Consider the following 26,738-nt stretch of genomic DNA (forward strand, 5'->3'; position numbering starts at 1 on the left):
GGGGTCATGGGGTTATATGGGGGATTGGGGGGGGTTGTGGGGGGTTATGGGGTTGGGGGGTGTTATGGGGTTATGGGGGGGTTATGGGGTCAGGGATGGGGGGGTTATGGGGTTGGGGGGGTGGTTATGGGGGTGTTATGGGGGTTTGGGGGGGTTATGGGGTTATGGGGGGGGTTATGGGGGAGTTATGGGGTCATTGGGGGGTATGGGGGGGGTTATGGGGTCATGGGGGGGTTATGGGGGAGTTTGGGGGGATTTGGGGCCGTGGGGGGTGTCAGGGGGGTGTCCGTGCCCCTCACCACCCCCCCTACCCCCCCCCCCAGAAGCACCGATGGAGGCGGAGGAGCCCCCCGGCCCCGCCGCGCCCCCCCTCCAGCCCGTGCTGCAGCTGCGGGCCCGGAGGCGCCCCCGAGAAGGTGGGGGGGGCACCCATGGGTGCTGGGGGGGGGGGGGCACCCATCGGGGTGGGGTCCCTTGGGGGGGGGGGTCCCATGGGGGGGAGAACCCATGGGGGGGGTGGTGTCTATGGGGGGGGGGGGTCATGGAGGGGGCACACTTTTGGGGGGGGGTCCCATGAGGGGAGGGGGCACCCATGGGTGCTGGGGGGGCTCTGGGGGGGCACCCATGGGTGGGGGGGGGCTCTGGGGGGGGGATCTCGTGATACAGCTTTTTTTTTGGGGGGTGGGGGGGGGATAAAAATGGGGTTGGGGGGGGCAGCCACTGATGCTACCCCCCCCTTCTTGTTGTCCCCCCCCCCCCCTCAGGACTGGGGGTCTCCGGGCACCCTGGGGCCCCCCCCCCAACGGGTGGTCGGGGAAAAGCGCGGCCCAGCGACGGGGTGCACCGCCTGCGGGTCGACTTCAAGGTGGGGGCACCCCAAAACCCCCCCCCCCCCCGGCACCATGACCCCCCCACGGCACCCCCCATAGCACCCCTCACCCCCCTATTTGCACCCTGACCCCCCCCCCATAGCAACCCCCATAGCACCCTGACCCCTCCCAGACCCCTGGGACCCCCCCCCCCAGATTTTCCCTGACCCCCCCACAGCACCATGATCCCCCCCCCCACGGCACCCCCATAGCACCCCCCCCAGCACCCTGACCCCCCCCATGGCACCCCCATAGCACCCTGACCCCCCCCCAAACCCCTGGGACCCCCCCCCAAATTTTCCCTGACCCCCCCCACAGCACCCCCATAGCACCCCCATAGCCCCCTGATCCCCCCGCAGATCCCTGGGCCCCCCCCCCCCAAATTTTCCCTGACCCCCCCACAAACACCATGACCCTCCCCACAGCACCCCCATAGCACCCTAACCCCCCCCCCAATAGCACCCTGACCGCCCATAGCACCCCCTATAGCACTCTGACCCCCCCCCAATTACCATGACCCCCCCCACAGCACCCCCACAGCACCCCCATAGCCCCCTGACCCCCCCCCATCACCCTGACCCCCCCCATGGCATCCCCCATAGCACCCCTGACCCCCCCCCAGACCCCTGGGACCCCCCCCCCCAAATTTTCCCTGACCCCCCCTCCCAGCACCCTGACGCCCCCCCCAGCACCCCCATAGCACCCTGACCCCCCCCAAACCCCTGGGACCCCCCCCCCCAAATTTTCCCTGACCCCCCCCATGGCCCCCCCCCCAGCCCCCTGGACCCCCCCCCCAAACTTTCCCCTGGGTCCCCAAGCACCCCCCCAGCACCCATAGGACCCCCCCCCAGCACCCATGGGACCCCCTCCCATAGGAGGCTTTGGGGGGGGTCCCCAATTAAGGGGGGGGTCCCCAATTAAGGGGGGGTCCCCAATTAAGGGCGTTTCCCTCAATTAAGGGGTTTCCCAATTGGGGGGGGTCCCCATTTAGGGGGTTCTCAATTAAGGGGGGGGGTCCCTAATTAAAGGGGGGTCCCCTAATTAAGGGGGGTCCCCTAATTAAGGGGGGTTCCCCAATTAGGGGGGCTTCCCCAATTAGGGGGGTCCCATTTAGGGGGGGATCCCCAATTAAGGGGGGGGGTCCCCTAATTAAGAGGGATTCCCAATTAGGGGGGGTCCCCTAATTAAAGGGTAATCCCAATTAAGGTGGAGTCCCTTAATTAAGGGGGGGTTCCCTAATTAAGAGGGGTTTCCAATTAGGGAGTCCCCTAATTAAGGGGCGGTCCCAATTAAGGTGGGGTCCCCTAATTAAGGGGGGATCCCAATTAAAGAGGAGTCCCCTAATTAAGGGGGGTCCCCTAATTAAGAGGGATTCCCAAATTAGGGAGTCCCCTAATTAAAGGGCAATCCCAATTAAGGTGGAGTCCCCTAATTAAGGGGTGTTCCCCAATTAAGAGGGGGTCCCCTAATTAAGGGGGGGTCCCCTAATTAAGAGGGTGTCCCCTAATTAAGGGGGGTCCCCTAATTAAGAGGGATTCCCACTTTGGGGGGGTCCCCTAATTAAAGGGCGATCCCAATTAAAGTGGAGTCCCCTAATTAAGAGGGTGTCCCCCTAATTAAGGGGGGGTCCCCTAATTAAGAGGGATTCCCAATTAGGGGGGTCCCCTAATTAAGCGGCAGTCCCAATTAAGGTGGGGTCCCCTAATTAAGGGGTGTTCCCCAATTAAGAGGGGGTCCCCTAATTAAGGGGGGTCCCCTAATTAAGGGGGTGTCCCCTAATTAAGGGGGTGTCCCCTAATTAAGAGGGATTCCCACTTTGGGAGGGGTCCCCTAATTAAGGCGGGGTCCCCAATTAAGGGGACCCCAATTTACGATGGGGGAGGGGGGGAGGTGACAGAGGGGGGTGGGCGTGTCCCCGAGCGAGAGGGGGGGGCGGGGCTTAGCGTGCCCCGCCCCTCTAAGCCCCGCCCCCTTCCCCCCCCCCAGGAGGACTGCGCCCTGGAGAACGTCTGGCTGATGGGGGGGCTGAGCATCGTGTCCTCCGTGCCCGTCACCGCCCCCCTCGTCTGCCTGCTGTGCGCCAGCAAGGGGCTGCACGAGGTGGGTCACGTGTCATACATGTCATACGTGTCACGTGTCACGCGTGTCATGTGTCATACGGGTCATACGTGTCATGTGTCGTGTGATACATGGGTCATATCTGTCATAAGTCACCCCTCTTCTGGCTGCTGTGCGCCAGCAAGGGGTTGCATGAGGTGGGTCACGTGTCATACATGTCATACGTGTCACGTGTCACACGTGTCATGTGTCATACGGGTCATACGTGTCATGTGTCGTGTGATATATGGGTCATACCTGTCGTATGTCGCTCCTCCTCTGGCTGCTGTGTGCCAGCAAGGGGCTGCACAAGGTGGGTCACGTGTCATACATGTCATATGTGTCATGTGTCACATGTGTCATGTGTCATACGGGTCATACATGTCATGTGTCGTGTGATATATGGGTCATATCTGTTGTATGTCACCCCCCCCTCTGGCTGCTGTGCGCTGCACGAGGTGGGTCATGTGTCATACATGTCATATGTGTCACGTGTCATGCGTGTCATGTGTCATACATATCATACGTGACATGTGTCGTGTGATATATGGGTCATACCTGTCGTATGTCACCACCCCTCTGGCTGCTGTGCACTGCACGAGGTGGTTCACGTGTCATAAATGTCATATGTGTCATACGTGTCACGTGTCATGCGTGTCATGTGTCATACATGTCATACGTGTCATGTGTCGTGTGATATATGGGTCATATCTGTCGTATGTCGCTCCTCCACTGGCTGCTGTGTGCCAGGAAGGGGCTGCACGAGGTGGGTCACGTGTCATACATGTCATATGTGTCATGTGTCACGCGTGTCATGTGTCGTACGGGTCATACATGTCATGTGTTGTGTGGTATATGGGTCATACCTGTCGTATGTCACTCCTCCTCTGGCTGCTTTGTGCCAGGAAGGGGGTGCACGAGGTGGGTCACGTGTCATACATGTCATATGTGTCATGTGTCACATGTGTCATGTGTCATACATGTCATACGTGACATGTGTCGTGTGATATATGGGTCATATCTGTTGTATGTCACCCCCCCCCTCTGGCTGCTGTGCGCTGCACGAGGTGGGTCATGTGTCATACATGTCATACATGTCATACGTGTCATGTGTCACATGTGTCATGTGTCATACCGGTCATACGTGACATGTGTTGTGTGATATATGGGTCATACCTGTCGTATGTCACCACCCCTCTGGCTGCTGTGCGCCAGCAAGGGGTTGCATGAGGTGGGTCACGTGTCATACATGTCATACGTGTCATGTGTCACGCGTGTCATGTGTCATACCGGTCATACGTGACATGTGTCGTGTGTTATATGGGTCATATCTGTCGTATGTCACTCCTCCTCTGGCTGCTGTGCGCTGCACGAGGTGGGTCACGTGTCATATATGTCACATAAGTCATACGTGTCATATGTCATACACATCATACATGTCATGTGTCACGCTTGTCATGTGTCATACGTGTTGTGTGTCATGCTTGTCAAATGTCATATATGTCATACGTGTCATGTGTCACGTGTTATGTCACGTCATACGTGTCACGTGTCATATGTGTCACGTGTCACATGTCATACATGCCATGTGTCACACATGTCATGTGTCATACGTGTTGTGTGTCATACGTGTCATGCGTGTAATGTCATACGTGTCATATGTGTCGTGCCTGGTGTGCTGCCAGCCCCATACCATATAAATCCTATATCGACCCTATGAATCCTATAACGGCCCTACAAATCCCATGATGACCCTAAAATCCTACAAAAAAAAAAAGCCCTACAGACCTCTTAATGACCCTATAGACCCTATAGGGACCCTACAGACCCCATACTGACCCTATAAATCCCCTACAGCTGGTGCTGTGCCAGGTGTGCTGCCAGCCCCTGACAACATAAATCCTATAATGAACATATACATCCTATAACGACCCTATAGATCCCATAATGAGTCTATAGACCCCATAACGCCCCTATAGACCCTATACTGACCCTATAGATCCTATAACGACCCTATAAATTCCCTACAGCTGGTGCTGTTCCGGGTGTGCTGCCAGCCCCATACGATATAAATCCTATAACGAACATATAAATCATATAATGAACGTATAAATCCTATAATGATCCTATAGTGATCCTATAGACACTATAGGGACCCTATAGACCTTATACTGACCCTATAAATCCCCTACAGCTGGTGCTGTGCCAGGCGTGCTGCCAGCCCCTGACAACATAAATCCTATAACGAATGTATAAATCCTATAAGGATTCTATAAATCCTATAATGACCCTATAATGACCTTACAGACCCTATATTGACCCTATAGACCCTATAACGACCCTATAAATCCCCTACAGCTGGTGCTGTGCCAGGTGTGCTGCCAGCCCCTGACAACATAAATCCCATAACGATCCTATAAATCCTATAAGGATTCTATAAGTCCTATAATGATCTTATAACGACCCTATAGACCCCATACTGACCCTATAGACCCCATACTGACCCTATAAATCCCCTACAGCTGGTGCTGTGCCAGGTGTGCTGCCAGCCCCTGACAACATAAATCCCATAACGATCCTATAAATCCTATAAGGATTCTATAAGTCCTATAATGATCCTATAACGACCCTATAGACCCCATACTGACCCTATAGACCCCATACTGACCCTATAAATCCCCTACAGCTGGTGCCGTGCCAGGTGTGCTGTCAGCCCCTGACAACATAAATCCCATAACGATCCTATAAATCCTATAACGACCCTATAAGGACACTATAGACCCCATAACACCCCCATAGACCCTGTAGGGACCCTATAGACCCTATACTGACCCTATAAATCCCCTATACAGCTGGTGCTGTGCCAGGTGTGCTGCCAGCCCCTGACAACATAAATCCTATAACGAACATATACATCCTATAATGATTCTGTAAATCCTATAATGATCCTATAACGACCCTATAGACCCTATAGGGACCCTATAGACCCCATACTGACCCTATAAATCCCCTACAGCTGGTGCTGTGCCAGGTGTGCTGCCAGCCCCTGACAACATAAATCCCATAACGATCCTATAAATCCTATAAGGATTCTAGAAGTCCTATAATGACCCCATAACGACCCTATAGACCCTATAGGGACCCTATAGACCCCATACTGACCCTATAAATCCCCTACAGCTGGTGCTGTGCCAGGTGTGCTGCCAGCCCCTGACAATATAAATCCTATAATGAACATATACATCCTATAACGATCCTGTAAATCCTATAATGATCCTATAACGCCCCTATAGACCCTATAGGGACCCTATAGACCCCATACTGACCCTATAAATCCCCTATACAGCTGGTGCTGTGCCAGGTGTGCTGCCAGCCCTTCCACGCCTTCTGCCTGGCGGCGGGGGAGGCTCCGGGGCCGGGCCAGGCCGAGGGCTGGTGCTGCCGGCGCTGCAAGGCCTGCGGGGTCTGCGGGCGGCGGGGCCGCGCCTCCAAGGTAAGGGTTTGGGGGATTTATAGGGTTTTGGGGTTTTGGGGGGGTTATGGGGTCAGAGGGGGGGTGGGGGGACTGGGAGTTAATGGGGGAGTGGGGAGGGAGCAGGGGAATGGGGAATTGGGGGGCTGGGGGGTATGGGGGGGCTGTGGGAGGGGGAAAATGGTTATAGGGTTTATGGGATTTATGGGGTTTTGGGGTTTTGGGGGGGTTATGGGGTCAGAGGGGGGGCGGGGGGACTGGGAGTTAATGGGGGAGTGGGGAGGGAACGGGGTGGGGGGGTTTTGGGGTGATATGGGGTATGGGGGGGCTGTGGGAGGGGGAAAATGGTTATGGGGTTTATGGGATTTATAGGGTTTTGGGGTTTTCGATGGGTTAATGGGGTCAGGGGGGGATGGGGGGTGTTGGGAATTAATGGGGGAGTGGGGAGGGAGCAGGGGAATGGGGAATTGGGGGGCTGGGGGGTATGGGGGGGCTGTGGGAGGGGGAAAATGGTTATAGGGTTTATGGGATTTATGGGGTTTTGGGGTTTTGGGGAGGTTATGGGGTCAGAGGGGGGGCAGGGGGGACTGGGAGTTAATGGGGGAGTGGGGAGGGAACGGGGTGGGGGGGTTTTGGGGTGCTGGGGGGTATGGGGGGGCTGTGGGAGGGCCAAAAATGTTATAGGATTTATGGCATTTATAGGGTTTTTGGTGGCTTTATAGGATTTAGGGCTTTTGGGGGCTTTTGGGTGCCCTAACGGGGTCGGGGGGGGCGTTTTGGGGTGCGCCTCGATGGGGTAACGGGGCTGGGGGGGGGGGCAGCGGGGCCCCTGGGGTGTCCCCGAGCACCCATGGGTGCCACCGCCCCCCCCCCCCCCCAGCCCCTCCTGGAGTGCTCGCGCTGCCGCCGCTGCTTCCACCCGGCCTGCCTGGGGCCCAGCGCCCCCCCCCGCGGCCCCCGGCGCCGCGGGTCCTGGGTGAGCACCCATGGGTGGGGGGGGGGCACCCATGGGTGGGGGGGGGCACCTATGGGTGTTGGGGGGGCAGCTATGGGTGGGGGTTGGCACCCATGGTGGGGGTGGAGGGGGGAGTTTTTTGGGGTGGGGGGGGCGTTGGGGGGAATGGGGGGGTTGGGGGAGCACTCATGGGTGGGGGGCACCCAAGGGTGGGGGTAGCACCCATGGGTGGGGGGGCACCTATGGGTGTGTGGGGGGGTATCTGTGGGGGAGGGGGGTATCTGGGGAGGGGGGAAGGGGAGTGGGGGGGGAACACTGAGGGGGATGGGGGGTTTGGGGAGCACCCATGGGTGGGGGGCAGCACCCAAGGGTGGGGGGCACCCAAGGGTGGGGGGGGAAGCACCCATGGGTGGGGGGGTGGCATTTGTGGGGGGGGGAGGGAGAAAAAGGGGGCTGAGGGTGGGCACTGAGGGGATTGGGGGGCACCTATGGGTGGGGGGGCACCCTTGGGTGGGAGGGCACCCATGGGTGGGAGGTAGCACCCTTAGGTTGGGGGTGGCACCCTTGGGTGGGGGCAGAGGGGGGAGTTTTTGGGGTGTGGGGGGAGCACTGAGGAGAATGGGGGTGGTTTAATGAGGTGTTGGGGAGGGCACCCATGGGTGGGGGCACCCTTGGGTGCTGTGGGGGGGCCACCCTTGGGTGCTGACCCCCCTTCCCCCCCCAGTTGTGCTGGGGGTGCGCGCGGTGCCGCAGCTGCGGGGCCCCCCCCGGGCGGGGCGAGGAGCCCGAGTGGGACCCCGAGGACGGGCTCTGCCCCCCCTGCACCCGCCTGCGCCAGAACGGTGAGGGGGGCACCCATGGGTGGGAGGGGGGGGGGCACCTATGGGTGCTGGGGGAGTGATAGGGCATGGGGTGGGGGCGGGGGAATAGGGGGATGGGGATTGGGGGAGAATTGGGAGGTGGGGGGTTCTGTGGGGGTGGGGGGCACCTATGGGTGCTGGGGGGGCCTGTGGGTGTAGGGGGGCACCCATGGGTGCTGGGGGGCACCTATGGGTGCTGGGTGGGGGATGGAGGATGGGGGGGTGGTGGGGGGTGAGGGAATGGAGGGGGTGGGGATTAGGGGGAATTGGGGGGTCCTTGGGTGCTGGGGGGGTGGGGGAGGCACCTATGGGTGCTGGGGGGGGGCTATGGGTGCTGGGGGGCACCTATGGGTGCTGGGGGGTGATGGGATATGGGGGGGGGGGTCTATGGGGGATGGGGGGTATAGAGAAATGGGGGGGGGATGGGGGAATGGAGGGGTTGGGGGTACACCTATGGGTGGGGGGGCACCTATGGGTGCTGGGGGGCACCCATGGGTGCTGGGGGGGCTGTGGGTGCTGATGGGCACCTATGGGTGCTGGGTGGGTAATGGGGGGTGGGGGGGTCTGTGGGTGTTGGGGGGGACTATGGGTGCTTGGGGGGGTCAATGGGTGGTGCTGGGGGGCTGTGGGTGCTGGGGGGCACCTATGGGTGCTGGGGGGTGGTCTGTGGGTGCAGGGGGCACCTATGGGTGCTGGGGGGGTCTATGGGTGCTGGGGCACTTACTGACCACCAGGGGTGTCACCGGGTGCCGACGTCCACTGGTTTTGTGCGGGGGGGGGTTGGGGTGTCAGCACCCTCCCCCCCCACCCACTGAGCACCCTTGGGTGCCCCCCCCCGCAGGCAGCTTCTGCCCGCTGTGCGCCCGCTGCTACGAGGAGGGGGGCACCGAGCGCCTCCTGCGCTGCCAGCACTGCCAGCGCCGCGTCCACGCCGGCTGCGAGCGCCTGGCCGGTGAGTGAGCACCCATGGGTGGGGGGGGGGGGGCACCCATGGGTGGGGGACGGGGCACCCAAGGGTGGGGCGTGGGACACTCCTGGGGGAGTTAGGGGGAGGTTATGGGGGGGGTTCGGGCACCTATGGGTGGGGTGGGGGAACCTGAGGGGGACACGGAGCACCCATGGGTGGGTGTGGGGGCACCCATGGGTGGGGGTGGGGTGCTCTGGGGACCCCTGGGGCACCCTTGGGTGGGGATGGGGCACCTTGGGGGCACCCCTGGGTGGGCGTGTGGGCACCTTGGGGATCCATGGGGCACCCATGGGTGGGTGTGGGGCACCCATAGGTGGGCATAGGGCAGCCTGGGGACCCATGGGGCACCCATGGGTGGGCTTGGGACACCTTGGCACCCACTGGTGGGTGAGGGTCACCCTGGGGACCCCTGGGGCACCCTTGGGTGGGGATGGGACACCCTGGGGCTTTATGGGGCACCCATGGGTGGGCATGAGACATCCTGGGGTTCAATGGGGCACCCCTGGGTGGGTGTGGGGCACCCATAGGTGGGCTTAGGGCACCTTGGGGTTTTATGGGGCACCCAAGGGTGGGGGGGCAGCACCCATGGGTAGGGGGCAGCACCCAAGGGTGTGGGGGGGCACCTAAGGGTGGGGGACACCCCCCAAGGGTGGGGGGGAAGCACCCAAGGGTGGGGGGCAGCACCCAAGGGTGTGGGGGGGCACCTAAGGGTGGGGGACACCCCCCAAGGGTGGGGGGGAAGCACACATGGTTGGGGGGGCAGCACCCATGGGTGGGGGGAAGCACCTAAGGGTGGGGGTGGCAGCACCCTAGTGTGGGGGGGCAGCACCTAAGGGTGGGCAGCACCCATGGGTGGGGGGGCACCCAAGGGTGGGAGGGAAGCACCCATGGGTGGGGGGTCACCCAAGGGTGGGGGAGCACCCAAGTGTGGGGGGGCAGCACCTAAGGGTGGGCAGCACCCAAGGGTGGGGGGGCACCTAAGGGTGGTGGGGGCAGCACCTAAGAGTGGGGGCACCCAAGGGTGGGGGGGCACCCATGGGTGGGGGGGAAGCACCCATGGGGGGGGGGGCAGCACCTAAGGGTAGGAAGCACCCTGGGAACAGCCCCCCCCACTCCCACCCATCCCCCTGGGGGCCCCCCCGGGTGCCGTCACAGCACCCATGGGTGCCCCCCTGACCCCTCCCCCTCTCCCCTCCCCCCCAGAGGAGGGCTGCGAGCTGCTGGCGCGGGCGCTGCCGGGGGAGGGGTACCGCTGCGGGGGGTGCCCCGGGGGGGGCGCCTGGCGCCAGGCCCTGCGCAGGGGGCTCCTGAGGGGGCTGCGCGGGGTCCTGGGGGGGCTGCTCCGGGAACACCCCCCCGGGAACCAGCCCTGCACGCAGGTATGGGGTGGGGGGGGTATGGGGGGGTTATGGGGTCAGGGGGGTTGTGGGGTCAGTGGGGGGGTTATGGGGTTGGGGGGGTTATGGGGGGGTTGTGGGGTCGGGGGGGGGGTTATGGGGTTATGGGGGGGGTGTGGGGGGGTTATGGGGTCAGGGGGGGGTTATGGGGTCGGAGGGGGGGTTATGGGGTCAGGGGGGGTATGGGGGGGTTATGGGGTTTTTATGGGGTCGGGGGGGTTGTGGGGTCAGTGGGGGGGTTATGGGGTTTTTATGGGGTCTGGGGGGTTGGGGGGGGTTATGGGGGGGTTTATGGGGTCAGTGGGGGGGTTATGGGGTTATGGAAGGGTCAGGGGGGTTGTGGGGGGGTTATGGGGTCAGGGGGGTTGTGGGGGGTTATGGGGGGGGTTATGGGGTCAGTGGGGGGGTTATGGGGTTATGGAAGGGTCAGGGGGGTTGTGGGGGGGTTATGGGGTCAGGGGGGGTTGGGGGGGTTATGGGGGGGTTATGGGGTCATTGGGGGGGTTATGGGGGGGTTATGGGGTCATTGGGGGGGTTATGGGGTTTTTATGGGGTCAGGGGGGTTGTGGGGGGGTTATGGGGGGGTTATGGGGTTGGGGGGGTTATGGGGGCGTTATGGGGTCATTGGGGGGGTTATGGGGTTTTTATGGGGTCGGGGGGGTTGTGGGGTCAGTGGGGGGGGTTATGGGGTTATGGGGGGATTTGGGGGGGTTATGGGGTCGGGGGGGGTAGTTATGGGGTTATGGGGTCGGGGGGGGGGTTATGGTTTTTTTATGGGGTTGGGGGGGGTTATGGGGGGGTTATGGAGTTGGGGGAGTTATGGGGGGTTATGGGGTCCAGGGGTGGTTATGGGGGGGTTATGGGGTCAGGGGGGTTATGGGGGGGTTATGGGGTCAGGGGGGTTATGGGGGGGTTGTGAGGGGGTTATGGGGTTGGGGGGCTTATGAGATTACGCGAGTTATGGGGGGGATTTATGGGGGATTTGGGGGGGGTTGTGGGGGGTTATGGGGTTTTTAGGGGGTCTTTATGGGGTTTTTATGGGGTTTCAGTGTTAGGAGGTTGTTACGGGTTTTTTATGGGGTTGGGGAATTTGGGGGGCTTATAGGGTTTGGGGGATGTTGGGGGGTTTATGGGGTTTTTATGGGTTTGGGGGGGGTTTTATGGGTTCGGGGTGGGTTTTTGGGGTTTGGGGGGGGTTATGGGGTTTTTATGCAGTTTGGGGGGATTTGGGGTGGTTATGGGGTTTTATGGGGTTTGTGGGTTTTTTAAGTGGGGATTTGGGGTTTTTATGTTTTTTTATGGTGTGTTGGGGTATGGGGAAGGCGGGGGGGTACTGGGGGGGGTATTTGGGGTTATTTAGGGTCTGGGGGCTATTTGGGGGGGGGTCTGAGGGGATTTGGGGTCCTGGGGGTGCATTTGGGGGGGTCCTGGGAGGTATTTGGGGTCAGAGGGGTTATTTGGGGGGGGGGGTTAGAGGGTTATTGGGGGTCCGGGGGGGGGGCATTTGGGGTCTGGGGGGGTTGTTTGGGGTCTGGGGGGGGCATTTGGGGTCTGGGGGGGGCATTTGGGGTCTGGGGGGGGCACTTGGGGCTTATTTGGGGGTCTCAAGGTGGGACCCTAATGGGGGGGGGGGCCTTGGGGTGCTAACCCCTGCCCCCCCCCCCCTAAAAGTGCCCCCCCGGGGGGGCCAAGCTGCACCCGGGCCCCTGCGACCTCGGCGCCGTCAAGGCCCTGCTGGAGGGGGGGCACTACAGCTCCGTGGTGAGGGGGGGCACCCATGGGTGGGGGGGGGGCACCCATGGGTGCTGGGGGGGGGCACCTATGGGTGGGGGGCACCCGTTGAGGGGGAGGGGCACCCGTTGGGGGGGCGCCTGGGGGGTGGGGAGGGGGGGGGAGGGGATTGGAGGGGGTGTTGGGGGGACACCCATGGGTGGGGGGCACCCATGGGTGCTGGGGGGGGCACCTATGGGTGGGGGGACCCGTTGGGGGGGAGGGGCACCCGTTGGGGGGGCACCTGGGGGGGTAGGGAGGGGATTGGGGGGGTAAATGGGGGGGGTGGGGGGGTGATGGGGAAGGCACCCATGGGTGGGGGGGGCACCCATGGGTGCTAGTGGGGGTCCCATGGGTGTGGGGGGGGTTATATTGGGGGGGGGTGTAATAGGGGTGCACTATGGGGGGGGGCATTTTGGGGGGGTCCCATTTTTGGGGGGGGGGGTCCCATAAAGGCAGGGGGGTCCCAAGGGTGCTGGGGGGCACCCATGGGTGGGCTTCGGGTCCCAACACTTGGGGGGGTCCCCAAATCCCCCCCCCCCACTCCCATTTTGGGGGTCCTGGGGGGGGATTTAGGGGCCGGGGGGGGTTGTGGGTGCCGGGGGGGGGGTTATGGGTGCCATGGGGGGGGCACCCATGGGTGCTGGGGTCCCATGGGTGCCCTTGCAGCAGGGCTTCAGCGAGGACGTGGTGGGGGTGCTGCTGCGGGGGGGGGCCGGGGGGGGCCCCGCGGCCGACAGCACCCGGGAGCTCTTCATCAAGGTAATTTGGGGGGGGGGGGGCAGCACCCATGGGTGGGGGGGCACCCTTGGGTGGTGGGGGGGGCACCCGTGGGGGGCTGGGGGGGGATAAGGGGGGTAGGGGTGCATGGGGGGGGCACCTAATTAGGGGGGGGGCATTTGGGGTGGGGGGGCAGCACCCATTTGGGGGGGGCACCCATGGGTGGGGGGGCACCCTTAGGTGGGGGGGGGCACCCATGGGTGGGGGGGGCACCCATTTTTGGGGAGGGCACCCAATTTGGGGGGGGGACACCCATTTTTTTAGGGGGGGGCACCCATTTGGGTTGGGCACCCGCTATTTAAGGGGGGGGGGCACCCAGAGGGGGCACCCATGGGTGGGGGTGACAGCAGCACCCATGGGTGCCCCCCCCCCCCCCCCAGCTGATGCTCGAGGCCTTCCCCTGGTTCGACATCCGCGACCCCAAGCGCTGGCGGCCCCCCGGGGCCGGGGGGGTCCCCAAGTTAGTGGGGGGGGGGGTAAATTTGGGGTCTGGGGGGGGTTATTTGGGGTCCTGGGGGGGGGATTTGGGGTCCTGGGGGGGGCAATTGGGGGGATATTGGGGTGGTTTGGGGGGGGGTTGAGGGGGATTTGGGGTTTTGGGGGGGTCCTGGGGGGGTATTTGGGGTCTTGGGGGGGCATTTGGGGTCTGGGGGGGGGCAATTTGGGGGGGGGCATGGGGGTATTTGAGGTCTTGGGGGGGGGGCTGGGGGGGGATATGGGGTTTTGGGGGGGTCCTGGGGGGGTATTTGGGGTCTTGGGGAGTTTTGGGGGGGGTCCTGGGGGGGATTTGGGGGCATTTGGGGCAATTGGGGGGGGGCTTGGGGAGGTATTTGGGGTCTTGGGGTGGTTTTGGGGGGGTCTCGGGGGGGTTTGGGGTCCTTGGGGGGGTATTTGGGGTCTGGGGGGGTATTTGGGGTCTGGGGGGGGGCAATTGGGGGGGTCTTGGGGGGTATTTGGGGTCTTGGGGTGGTTTTCGGGGGGGGGGTTTGGGGTCTTGGGGGGGCATTTGGGGCTCTGGGGGATATTTTGGGGGGGGTCCTGGGGGGAGATTTGGGGTCCTGGGGGGGGGGCATTTAGGGTCGGGGGGGCATTTGGGGGCGGTCCGGGGGGTATTTAGGGTCTGGGGGGGCATTTGGGGTCTTGGGGGGGGTATTTAGGGGGGGGTCCCGGGGGGTCATTTAACACCGGGGGGGGGCTCTTTGGGTCTGGGGGCTTCCGCAGGGAGGGGGGGGGGTCACCAATTTACCCCCCCCCCAAAAAATTTGCCCCCCCCAGCGGGCTCCTGCCCCACGCGGTGCTGCCCCCCTCGGCCGACCACACCTACGCCCAGTGGCGCCAGGACCCCCCCGGCCCCCCCGGTGAGAGGGGGGGGCTTTTAATTGGGGGGGGGGTCCCCTGTTAATTGGGGGGGGTCTCTGTTAATTGGGGGGGGTCCCTGTTAAATTTGGGGGGGGTCCCTATTAAATTGGGGGGGGTCCCCTGTTAATTGGGGGGGGGTCTCTGTTAAATTGGGGGGGTCCCCTGTTAAATTGGGGGGGTCCCTATTAAATTGGGGGGGGTCTCTGTTAATTGGGGGGGTCCGTGTTAAATTGGGGGGGGTCCCTGTTAATTGGGGGGGTCCCTGTTAAATTGGGGGGGGGTTTCTGTTAAATTGGGGGGGTCCCCTGTTAATTGGGGGGGGTCCCCTGTTAATTGGGGGGGTCCCTGTTAATTGTGGGGGGGGTCCCTGTTAAATGGGGGGGGGTCTCTGTTAATTGGGGGGGGTCCCCTGTTAAATTTGGGGGGGGTCCCTGTTAATTGGGGGGGGTCTCTGTTAATTGGGGGGGGTCCCTGTTAAATTTGGGGGGGGTCTCTGTTAATTGGGGGGGGTCCCTATTAAATTGGGGGGGGTCTCTGTTAAATTGGGGGGGTCCCCTGTTAATTGGGGGGGGTCTCTGTTAATTGGGGGGGGTCCCCTGTTAATTGGGGGGGGTCGCTGTTAATTGGGGGGGGTCCCCTGTTAATTGGGGGGTCCCTGTTAAATTTGGGGGGGGTCTCTGTTAATTGGGGGGGGTCTCTGTTAATTGGGGGGGTCCCTATTAAATTGGGGGGGGTCTCTGTTAAATTGGGGGGGTCCCCTGTTAATTGGGGGGGGTCCCTATTAAATTGGGGGGGGTCCCCTGTTAATTGGGGGGGGTCTCTGTTAATTGGGGGGGTCCCTGTTAATTGGGGGGGGTCTCTGTTAATTGGGGGGGTCCCTGTTAAATGGAGGGGGTCCCTGTTAAATTGGGGGGGGTCCCTGTTAAATTTGGGGGGGTCTCTGTTAATTGGGGGGGGTCTCTGTTAATTGGGGGGGTCTCTGTTAATTGGGGGGGTCCTTTTTTATTTTGGGGGGGCACTTTATGGGTTTGGGGGGGCTTTTTTATTTTTTGGGGGGGTTTCTTTTAAATGGGGGGGTCTCTTTATTTGGGGGGGTCCCTTTTTTATCCTGGGGGGGTCCCCTTTTTATTTGGGGGGTCCCTTTTTATTTTGGGGGGGGTCCCTTTTTAATGGGGGGTCCCTTATTTAATTAGGGGGGGCCTTTTTTGTTTTGGGGGGGTCTCTTTTTTATTTGGGGGGGCCTTTTTTAATTTGGGGGGTCCCTTTACATTTTGGGGGGGTCCCTTTCAAATATGGGGGTGTCCCTTTTTTTTGGGGGGGGTCCCTTTTTTATTTGGGGACCCTTTTTATTTTGGGGGGGGGGTCCCTTTTTAATTGGGGGGGCCTTTTTTAATTTGGGGGGGTCTCTTTTTAATTGGGGGGGTCCCTTTTTAATTAGGGGGGTCCCTTTTATTTTAGGGGGGTCCCTTTTTTTATTTGGGGGCCCTTTTTTGTTTTGGGGGGGTCCCTTTTATTCTGGGGGGGTCCTTTTTATTTTGGGGGGGTCCCTTTTATTTTGGGGGGGTCCCTTTTATTTTGGGGGGGCCCTTTTATATTTTGTTGCCCCCCTTCTTAATATGGGGCCCCTTTTTCGTGGGGGGGGCACCCAATTTTGTGTTTTTTCCCCCTTTTTTTTGGGGGGAGGGAGGGATTTTTTTTGGGGGGGGGGGTCTCGGGACGCCCCCCCCCAACGCTCCCTGTCCCCCCCCCAGGGGGGGCGGAGGCGGCGGTGCCGAAGGAGGCGGGGGGGGGCGCGGAGGACAAGCGGCAGTGCGCCCTGTGCCTGCAGTGCGGGGACGCCCCCTCCGAGGTGAGGCGCCCGGCGGGGGCACCCTTGGGTGCTGGGGGTGGGCGGGGGTCACCTGGGGGCCCTTGGGTGCCATCAGGGTCCTTGGGTGTCACCTGGGTTCCTTGGGTGCCCCTCGGGTTCTTGGGTGTCCCTTGGGTCCCCTTGGGTGTGACCTTCATGCCTGGGTCCCATGGGTGCCACCTGGGTCCCTTGGGTGCCCCTTCGGTCCTTGGGTGTCACCTGGGTGCCCTCGGGGGTCAGCTTTGGGTCTGGATCCCTTGGGTGCCACTGGGGTCCCTTGGGTGCCATTTAGGTCCTTGGGTGCCATTTGGGTCCCCTTGGGTGTCACCTTCATGTCTGGGGCCCTTGGGTGCCATTTGGGTCCCATTGGGTGTCACCTTCATGCCTGGGTCCCTCAGGTGCCCCTTGGGTCCCTTGGGTGCCATTTGGGTTCCTTTGGGTGCTACCTTTATGCCTGGGTCCCATAGGTGCCACTGGTGTCCTTGGGTGTCCCTTCGGTCCCCTTGGGAGTCACTTCCCTTCTTGGGTCCCTTGGGTGCCATTTAGGTCCTGGGGTGCCACCTGGGTCCCACTGGGTGTCACCTTCATTTCTGGGGTCCCTTGGGTGCTCCTTGGGTCCTTCGGTGCCACTGAGGTCCCCTTGGGTGCCACCTTCATGCCTGGGTCCCATGGGTGCCCCTTGGGCCCTTGGGTGCCACCTGGGTGCCCTCGGGGGTCAGCTTTGGGTCTGGGTCCCTTGGGTGCCCTTTAGGTCCTTGGGTGCCCCTTGGGTCCTTGGGTGTCCCTTGGGTCCCCTTGGGTGTCACCTTCATGCCTGGGTCCCAAGGGGGCCACCTGGGTCCCTTGGGTGCCCCTTGGGTCCTTTGGTGCCACCTGGGTCCCACTGGGTGTCACCTTCATTTCTGGGGTCCCTTGGGTGCCACCTGGGTCCCTTGGGTGCCCCTTGGGCCCTTGGGTGCCACCTGGGTGCCCTCGGGGGTCAGCTTTGGGTCTGGGTCCCCTGGGTGCCCTTTAGGTCCTTGGGTGCCCCTTGGGTCCTTGGGTGTCCCTTGGGTCCCCTTGGGTGTCACCTTCATGCCTGGGTCCCATGGGTGCCACCTGGGTCCCTTGGGTGCCCCTTGGGTCCTTTGGTGCCACCTGGGTCCCACTGCGTGTCACCTTCATTTCTGGGGTCCCTTGGGTGCCCCTTGGGTCCTTGGGTGCCACCTGGGTCCCAGTGGGTGTCACCTTCATGCCTGGGTCCCTCGGGTGCCACCTGGGTCCCTTGGGTGCCCCTTGGGTCCTTGGGTGTCACCTGGGTGCCCTTGGAGGTCAGCTTGGGGTCTGGGTCCCTTGGGTGCCACTGGAGTCCCTTGGGTGCCATTTAGGTCCTTGGGTGTCACTTGGGTCCCCTTGGGTGTCACCTTCGTGTCTGGGGCCCTTGGGTGCTCCTTGGGTCCTTGGGTGCCATTTGGGTCCCATTGGGTGTCACCTTCATGCCTGGGTCCCTCAGGTGCCCCTTGGGTCCCTTGGGTGCCATTTGGGTTCCTTTGGGTGCTACCTTTATGCCTGGGTCCCATAGGTGCCACTGGTGTCCTTGGGTGTCCCTTCGGTCCCCTTGGGAGTCACTTCCCTTCTTGGGTCCCTTGGGTGCCATTTAGGTCCTGGGGTGCCACCTGGGTCCCACTGGGTGTCACCTTCATTTCTGGGGTCCCTTGGGTGCTCCTTGGGTCCTTCGGTGCCACTGAGGTCCCCTTGGGTGCCACCTTCATGCCTGGGTCCCATGGGTGCCACTTGAGTCCCTTGGGTGTTACCTGGGTATCCTTGGGTGTCACCTTCATGCCCGGGTCCCTTGGGTGCCACTTGGGTTCCCTTGGGTGCTACCCTCATTCCTGGGACCCTTGGGTGCCCCTTGGGTCCTTGGGTGCCACTTGGGTCCCCTTGGGTGTCACCATAATTCCTGGGTCCCTTGGGTGCTACCTGGGTCCCATGGGTGACCCTTGGTATTTTTGGGTGCCATTTGGGTCCCTGGGTCCCTTGGGTGCCAACCTTCATTCCTGGGTCCTTTGGGTGCCCCTTGGATCCCTTGGGTGCCCATTGGGTCCCTTTGGGTGTCACTTTCCTTCTTGGGTCCCTTGGGTGCCCCTTGAGTTTTTGGGTGCTGTTTGGGTCCCGTTGGGTGCCACCTTTGTGGCTGGGTCCCTTGGGTGCCACCTGGGTCCCATGGGTGCCACTTGGGTCCTTGGGTGTCCCTTGGGTGCCACCTTCATACCTGGGTCCCATGGGTGCCCCTTTGGTCCCATGGGTGCTCTTTGGTCCCTTGGGTGCTCCTTGGGTCCCTTGGGTGCCATTTGGGTCCCATTGGGTGTCACCTTCATGCCTGGGTCCCTCAGGTGCCCCTTGGGTCCCTTGGGTGCCCCTTGGGTCCCTTGGGTTCCACCTGGATCCCTTGGGTGCCACCATCATGCCTGGGTCCCATAGGTGCCCCTTTGGTCCCATGGGTGCCACCTGGGTCCCATGGGTGCCACTTGGGTTCCCTTGGGTGCTACCCTCATTCCTGGGACCCTTGGGTGCCCCTTGGGTCCTTGGGTGCCACTTGGGTTCCCTTGGGTGCTACCCTCGTTCCTGGGACCCTTGGGTGCCCCTTAGGTCCTTGGGTGCCTCTTGGGTGCCACCTTCATGCCTGGGTCCCATGGGTGCCCCTTTGGTCCCATGGGTGCTCCTTGGTCCCTTGGGTGCCCCTTGGGTCCCTTGGGTTCCACCTGGATCCCTTGGGTGCCACCTTCATTCCTGGGTCCCATGGGTGCTCCTTGGTCCCATGGGTGCTCCTGGGTCCCATGGGTGCCACCTGGGTCCCATGGGTGCTCCTTGGGGTACCCCCTTTTCCCTCACCCCCCCCGCCCCCCAGCCCTCCCCCCTTCCATCCCCAACTCGGGCGACCACCCCCGGAGCGGCTGCGGGTGCGGGTGGGTGCTGACCCCCCCCTCCCCTACCTGACGGGCACCCATGGGTGCTGCAGGAGGCCGGGCGCCTGCTGTACATCGGGCAGAACGAGTGGACCCACGTCAACTGCGCCGTGTGGTCGGCCGAGGTGTTCGAGGAGAGCGACGGCTCCCTGCGCAACGTCCACGCCGCCGTCGCCCGCGGCCGCCAGATGGTCAGCACCCATGGGTGCTGGGGGGGGGAGGGGGACGCGGGAGGGAAGGGGAAGGTTGGGGGAGAGAGGGGGTGGAGGGTGGGGGTGGTGGGGGCTTGTGGGGGTGGTGGGGGGGACTGGGGGTGCTGGGAGCTGGTGGGGGTGGTGGGGGGCACCTATGGGTGCTGGGGTTGCTGGGGGGCACCTATGGGTGCTGGGGGCTCTTATGGGTGCTTGGGGGCTCTTATGGGTGCTGGGGGGCACCTATGGGTGCTGGGAGTGGTGGGGGGCACCTATGGGTGCTAGGGGCTGTTAGGGGTGCTGGGAGCACCTTTGGGTGGTGGGGGGCACCTATGGGTGCTGGGGGCTCTTACGGGTGCTGGGGGGCACCTATGGGTGCTGGGGGTGTTGGGGGACACCTAGGGGTGCTAGGGGACACCTATGGGTGCTGGGGGCTTTTATGGGTGCTGGGGGGCACCTATGGGTGCTGGGAGTGGTGGGGGGCACCTATGGGTGCTAGGGGCTGTTAGGGGTGCTGGGAGCACCTTTGGGTGGTGGGGGGCACCTATGGGTGCTGGGGGCTCTTAAGGGTGCTGGGGGGCACCTATGGGTGCTGGGGGTGTTGGGGGACACCTAGGGGTGCTAGGGGACACCTATGAGTCCTGGGGGCTCTTATGGGTGCTGGGGTTGCTGGGGGGAACCTTTGGGTGCTGGGGACCATCTATGGGTGTTGAGTGGCTCCTATGGGTGCTGGGGGCTGTTATGGGTGCTGGGGGGGGCACCTTTGGGTGCTGAGGGTTATCTATGGGTGCTGGGACCACCTATGGGTGCTGGGTGCTGCCTATGGGTGCTGAGATGCACAAACAGCTGCTGGTACCAGCACGCAGTCTCAGGGCACAGCAGCACCCATGGGTGCTCCTCACCCACCCATGGGTGCCCGTTACCCATACGCAACCTCCTTGCCCTATATACCTCCTGGGGGCACCCAGCACCCTCTGGGGGCACCCAGCACCATTTTGGGGTGCAGTTACGGGCACCCCCATTGGGCCACCACCCCACAGCACCCATGGGTGCCCCTCACCCACCCATGGGTGCTCCTCACCCATATACAACCCCTTTTCCCTACACACCTATTGGGTGCACCCAGCACCATTTTGGGGCCACCCAGCACCATTTAGGGCCCCCCTTTCATCTCAACCTTCAGCCACCCCCCACCAGCACCCATGGGTGCTCCTCACCCCCTATGCACACCCCCCACCCCTGTGTGCACCCCTTCCCCCACCCCCTACCCCTCCCCATCTCCCCACCCTTTCCCCGCAAACCCGGCGCACCCCTGGGCATCCGCCCCTCTCCCCCGCGGGCCGGCGGGGGAGCACCCATGGGTGCCGCCGCGGTGCTGATGGGTGCCCCCAGCGCTGCGAGCACTGCCGGCGCCCCGGGGCCACCGTTGGGTGCTGCCTGGCCGCCTGCCTGGCCAACTACCACTTCATGTGCGCCCGCCAGCGCCGCGCCGCCTTCCAGCGCGACAAGAAGGTCTTCTGCCAGCGGCACACGGCGCTGCTCGACGGCACGGTCAGCACCCATGGGTGCTGGGTGGGGGGGTGGCGGGGTGTTAAGGGGGTTAAAAGGGGGGAGTTGGGGTGCTGGGGTGGGGTTTGGGGTGTAATGGGGGCTGTGTAAGGGGGTTATGGGTAGAGGGAGGGGTTGGGGTGGAGTAGGGGGTCATTGGGTGGTGAGCACCCATGGGTGCTGTGGGGCTGGGTGGTGGGTGGGGGGAGGGAAGGGGGCTCAGAGGTGGGTTTTGGGGTGCTGGGTGGGGTTTGGGGTGTAATGGGGGCTGTGTAGGGGGGTTATGGTTGAGGGAGGGGTTGAGGAGGAGTAGGGGGTGGTTGGGTGATGAGCACCCATGGGTGCTGATGGGGGTCAGGGTGCTGGGGGGGGCTTAGGAGGGGGTCAGGGTGCTAGCTGGTGGATTTTGGGGTGCTGAGTGGGGTTTAGGGTGCCATGGGGGCTACATAGGGGGGTTATGGCTACAGGGAGGTGTTGAGGTGGAGTAGGGTGATGAGCACCCATGGGTGCTGATAGGGGTCAGGGTGCTGGGGGTGCTCAGGAAGGGGTCAGGGTGCTGGGAGGTGGGTTTTGGGGTGCTGGGTGGGGTTTGAGGTGTAATTGGGGTTGTGTAGGGGGGGTTAAAGGTGTAGGGAGGGGTTGGGGTGGAGTAGGGGGTTGTTGGGTGGTGAGCACCCATGGGTGCTGGGGGGCTGGGTGGTGGGTGAGGGGAGGGAAGGGGGCTCAGAGGTGGGTTTTGGGGTGCTGGGTGGGGTTTGGGGTGTAATGGGGGCTGTGTAGGGGGGTTATGGTAGAGGGAGGGGTTGGGGAGGAGTAGGGGGTGGTTGGGTGATGAGCACCCTTGGGTGCTGATACGGGTTCAGGGTGCTGGGGGGTGCTCAGGAGGAGGTCAGGGTGCTGTGGGGGGGGCTTTTGGGCTTATGGGGTGGGGTTTGGGGTGTAATAGGGTCCATATTGGGGGGTTATGGGTATGGGGAGGTGTTGAGGTGGAGTAGGGTGATGAGCACCCATGGGTGCTGATGGGGGTCAGGGTGCTGGGGGGTGCTCAGGAGGAGGTCAGGGTGCTGTGGGGGGGCTTTTGGGTTTATGGGGTGGGGTTTGGGGTGTACTGGAGTCCATATTGGGGGGTTTTGGGTATGGGGAGGGGCTGAGGTGGAGTAGGGTGATGAGCACCCATGGGTGCTGATGGGGGTCAGGGTGCTGGGGGTGCTCAGGAGGGGGCCAGGGTGCTGGGTGGTGGGTTTTGGGGTGCTGGGTGGGGTTTGAGGTGTAATTGGGGCAGTGTAGGGGGGTTATGGGTAGAGGGAAGGGGTTGGGGAGGAGTAGGGGATGGTTGGGTGATTAGCACCCATGGGTGCTGGGGGGCTGGGTGGTGGGTGAGGGGAGGGAAGGGGGCTCAGAGGTGGGTTTTGGGGTGCTGGGGTGGGGTTTGGGGTGTAATGGGGGCAGTGTAGGGGGGTTATGGGTGGAGGAAGGGGTTGGGGAGGAGTAGGGGGTGGTTGGGTGATGAGCACCCTTGGGTGCTGATACGGGTTCAGGGTGCTGGTGGGTGCTCAGGAGGAGGTCAGGGTGCTGTGGGGGGGCTTTTGGGTTTATGGGGTGGGGTTTGGGGTGTAATAGGGTCCATATTGGGGGGTTATGGGTATGGGGAGGGGTTGAGGTGGAGTAGGGTGATGAGCACCCATGGGTGCTGATAGAGGCCAAGGTGCTGGGGGTGCTCAGGAAGGGGTCAGGGTGCTGGGAGGTGGCTTTTGGGGTGCTGGAGTGAGTTTTGGGGCATAACGAGGTCCATACAGGGGGGTCTCAGGGTGCGGGGAGGGTTTGGGGTGGGTGAGGGGGTGCATCGGGGTCCCCGCCACGGAGCACCCATGGGTGCTGCGGGTGCAGGAGCTGGTGCAGGGCGAGGACTTTGCGGTGCTGCGGCGCGTCTACGTCGACTTCGCGGGGATCAGCTTCAAGCGCAAGTTCCTGGGGGGGCTGGAGCCCGAGGCCGTCAACATGATGATCGGTGAGCACCCATGGGTGCTGGGGGGGGGCGGGGGGCACCCATGGGTGCTGCACGGGGTGTCCCAGGGGGGAAGGGGGCAGTCAAAGGGGGGTTATGGGGGTGGATGGGGGGGTTTAGGGGTGCCCATGGGGTGGTTCGGGGGTCTTTATGGGGGTGTCTGGGTGCTGGGGGGCACCCATGGGTGCTGGGGGGGGCGGGGGGCACCCATGGGTGCTGCATGGGGTGTCCCAGGGGGAAGGGGGCAGCCAAAGGGGGAGTAATGGGGTTATGGGGGGGTTTAGGGGTGCCCATGGGGTGGTTTGGGGGTCCATATGGGGGTTAGTTGGTTCTAGGGGGCACCCATGGGTGCTAGGGGAGACGGGGCACCCATGGGTGCTTTTGGGGTCCCCATGGGGATTGGAGGGGTCCCTATGGGGGTTTTGGGGTGCTGGGGGGCACCCCTGGGTGTTTTGGGGTCTTTTGGGGTGTTTTTGGGGTCCCCATGGGGTGTTTTGGGGTGGGGGCGGCGCCGGCAGCACCCATGGGTGCTGTGGGTGCTGACTGGGGGGGGGGGCGCAGGCTCCATCCGCATCGACAGCCTGGGGGCGCTGACGGAGCTGTCGGAGTGTGACGGGCGCCTCTTCCCAGTGGGCTACCAGTAAGCACTGGGACGGACTGGGAGGCACTGGGAGGGGGTGGGGGGGCACTGGGAGGGGACTGGGAGGCACTGGGAGGGACTGGGGGGCACTGGGAGGGGCCTGGGGGGCACTGGGAAGGGACTGGGAGGGCACTGGGAGGCACTGGTCCGTACTGGGGGTTACTGGTCCATACTGGGATACCCATAGGTGCTGGTAGCTGTACTGGTGGTTGTAGTGGGGGATACTGGGCTCACTGGTTCATACTGGGAGGTCTCCAAGGAGGTCCTGGCTCCTCCTGGCGGCCTCCCAGTGGGTACTGGGAGCACTGGTTCATACTGGGAAGGCTCAGATGAGGTCCTAGCACATACTGGAGGGGCACTGGAGCATATTGGGTGGTACTGGTTCATACTGGGAGGGCCCAGGAGCGTACCTAGCGCCGCCCGGGGGCCTCCCAGTGTGTACTGGGAGCACTGGTTCATACTGGGAAGGCTCAGAGGAGGTCCTAGCACATACTGGGGGGGGTCTGGAGCATACTGGTGGGCACTGGTTCATACTGGGAGGGCCCAGGAGCATACCTAGCACCTCCCAGGGGCCTCCCAGTCCATACTGGGAGCACTGGTTCATACTGGGAGTGCCTGTTAGTGTTCCTAGTGCCTCCCAGGGGCCTCCCAGTCCATATTGGGTGGTACTGGTTCATACTGGGAGGGCCTGGGAGCGTACCTATTGCCTCCCAGGGCCCTCCCAGTCCATACTGGGAGCACTGGTTCATACTGGGAAGGCTCTGATGAGGTCCTAGCACATACTGGGGCTGCACTGGAGCATACTGGGTGGTACTGGTTCATACTGGGAGGGCCCGGGAGCGTACCTATCGCCTCCCGGTGGCCTCCCAGTCCATACTGGGAGCACTGGTTCATACTGGGAGTGCCTATTAGTGTTCCTAGTGCCTCCCAGGCGCCTCCCAGTCCATACTGGTGGGTACTGGTTCATACTGGGAGGGCCCAGGAGCGTACCTATCACCTCCCGGGGGCCTCCCAGTCCATACTGGGAGCACTGGTTCATACTGGGAAGGCTCTGATGAGGTCCTAGCACATACTGGGGCTGCACTGGAGCATACTGGGTGGTACTGGTTCATACTGGGAGGGCCCGGGAGCGTACCTATCGCCTCCGGGGGGCCTCCCAGTCCATACTGGGAGCACTGGTTGATACTGGGAGTGCCTGTTAGTGTTCCTAGTGCCTCCCAGGGGCCTCCCAGTCCATACTGGTGGGTACTGGTTCATACTGGGAGGGCCCGGGAGCGTTCCTATCGCCTCCCGGGGCCCTCCCAGTTGGTACTGGGAGCACTGGTTGATACTGGGCGGCAGGTGCTGGCGGCTGTACTGGAGCACCCGTGACGCGCGGCGCCGCTGCTGGTATCGCTGCCGCATCCTGGAGCACCACCCCCGCCCCCCCGGGGGGGGCCCCGCGCCCGGCGGCCCCGAGGAGAACAGGACCATCGCCCACGGGACCCCCGGTGAGGGACCCCCACCCATGGGACACCCCCACCCATGGGACCCCCACCCACCTATGGGACCCCCACCACCCATGGGACACCCCCACCCATGGGAACCCATCTATGGGATATCATTTATGGGACCCCCACCCATGGGAGACCCTCACCCATGGGACCCCCACCACCCATGGGACACCTGCACCCATGGGAGACCCCCACCCATGGGACCCCCCACCCATGGGACACCATCTATGGGACCCCCACCCATGGGAGACCCCCACCCATGGGACCCCCACCCATAGGACACCCCCACCTATGGGACCCTACCTATGGGAGACCCCACCCATGGGACCCCCCACCCATGGGACCCCACCCATGGGACCCTCACCCATGGGAACCCATCTATGGGAGACCCCCACCCATGGGACACACCCACCCATGGGATCCCCCAAACCTATGGGACACCCCAAATCTATGGGACCCCACCCATGGAACACCCCCACCCATAGGAACCCCTAAACCTGTGGGACCCCCACCCATGGGGACACCCCCACCCATGGGAAGCCGTCCATGGGACCCCACCCATGGGAGACCCTCACCCATGGGAACCCATCTATGGGACTCCCACCTATGGGACCCCCCACCCATGGGACCCCTCACCCATGGGACCCCCCAAACCTATGGGACACCCCAAATCTATGGGACCCCACCCATGGGACCCCCCCCCACCTATGGGACCTTTACCCATGGGACCCCCACCCATGGGACCCCCCACCCATGGGACACCCCCACCCATAGGAACCCCTAAACCTGTGGGACCCCCACCCATGGGACACCCCCACCCATGGGAACCCATCTATGGGAGACCCCCACCCATGGGATATCATTTATGGGACCCCCACCCATGGGACCCCCACCCATGGGACACCATCTATGGGACCCCACCCATGGGAGATCCCCACCCATGGGACCCCCCACCCATAGGAACCCCTAAACCTGTGGGACCCCCACCCATGGGAGACCCCCACCCATGGGAGACCCCCACCCATGGGACCCCCCCACCCATGGGACTCCCCACCCATGGGACCCCCAAACCTATGGGACCCCACCCCTGAGACCCCCCCCACCCATGGGACCCCCCCCACCCATAGGACACCCCAAACCCATGAGCCCCCCACCCATGTGACCCCACCTATGGGACCCCCCACTTGGGGGGGTGGGGGGCACCCTTGGGTCCCTTTCCATGGGGGGGGGGGGTCAGGATGTTGCAGGGACACCCTTGGGTGCCCCCTGACCCCCCCCATTTCCCCCCCCGCTTCCAGGTGGCAGCAGCGGGGCCCCCCCCAGCCCCGGCAGTGGGACCCCCCCCGAGACCCCCCGGGGCCCCCCCAGCGCCCGCCCCCGGGCCCCCCCCGGCTTCTCGCCCACCCGGAGGCCCCCCCCCGGCAGCTCCTCGCGCCCCCTGCCCTCCCCCGGTGAGCACGGGGGGGGATTTTGGGGACATTTGGGGACATTTGGGGACATTTGGGGATGGGGGGGGCTTTGGGGACATTTTGGGGACATTC

The 26,738-nt window shown here is 63.1% G+C and overlaps 1 protein-coding gene across 1 annotated transcript in view; it reads left to right on the forward strand.

Moving 5' to 3' along the window:
- Positions 1 to 760: 760 nt before the first annotated feature.
- The window catches only part of LOC311429359 (uncharacterized protein), a gene marked incomplete at its 3' end in the record, with an annotated part of 33,422 nt that continues 7,444 nt past the window's right edge, over positions 761 to 26,738 (forward strand). The window contains exons 1-18 of the mRNA XM_084540449.1: positions 761 to 865; positions 2,856 to 2,969; positions 6,313 to 6,459; positions 7,319 to 7,414; positions 8,118 to 8,235; positions 9,095 to 9,205; positions 10,424 to 10,599; positions 12,289 to 12,378; positions 13,057 to 13,149; positions 13,548 to 13,627; positions 14,443 to 14,525; positions 16,278 to 16,375; positions 19,374 to 19,511; positions 20,904 to 21,062; positions 22,947 to 23,067; positions 23,626 to 23,704; positions 25,046 to 25,194; positions 26,496 to 26,648. Coding sequence (XP_084396575.1) covers positions 2,886 to 2,969; positions 6,313 to 6,459; positions 7,319 to 7,414; positions 8,118 to 8,235; positions 9,095 to 9,205; positions 10,424 to 10,599; positions 12,289 to 12,378; positions 13,057 to 13,149; positions 13,548 to 13,627; positions 14,443 to 14,525; positions 16,278 to 16,375; positions 19,374 to 19,511; positions 20,904 to 21,062; positions 22,947 to 23,067; positions 23,626 to 23,704; positions 25,046 to 25,194; positions 26,496 to 26,648 — 1,975 coding nt within the window. The remainder of the gene's footprint in view (positions 866 to 2,855; positions 2,970 to 6,312; positions 6,460 to 7,318; positions 7,415 to 8,117; positions 8,236 to 9,094; positions 9,206 to 10,423; positions 10,600 to 12,288; positions 12,379 to 13,056; positions 13,150 to 13,547; positions 13,628 to 14,442; positions 14,526 to 16,277; positions 16,376 to 19,373; positions 19,512 to 20,903; positions 21,063 to 22,946; positions 23,068 to 23,625; positions 23,705 to 25,045; positions 25,195 to 26,495; positions 26,649 to 26,738) is intronic.

This window comes from Aythya ferina, assembly GCF_964211825.1.
Source record: "Aythya ferina genome assembly, contig: HAP1_SCAFFOLD_769, whole genome shotgun sequence".
Taxonomy (NCBI): Eukaryota; Metazoa; Chordata; class Aves; order Anseriformes; family Anatidae; genus Aythya; species Aythya ferina.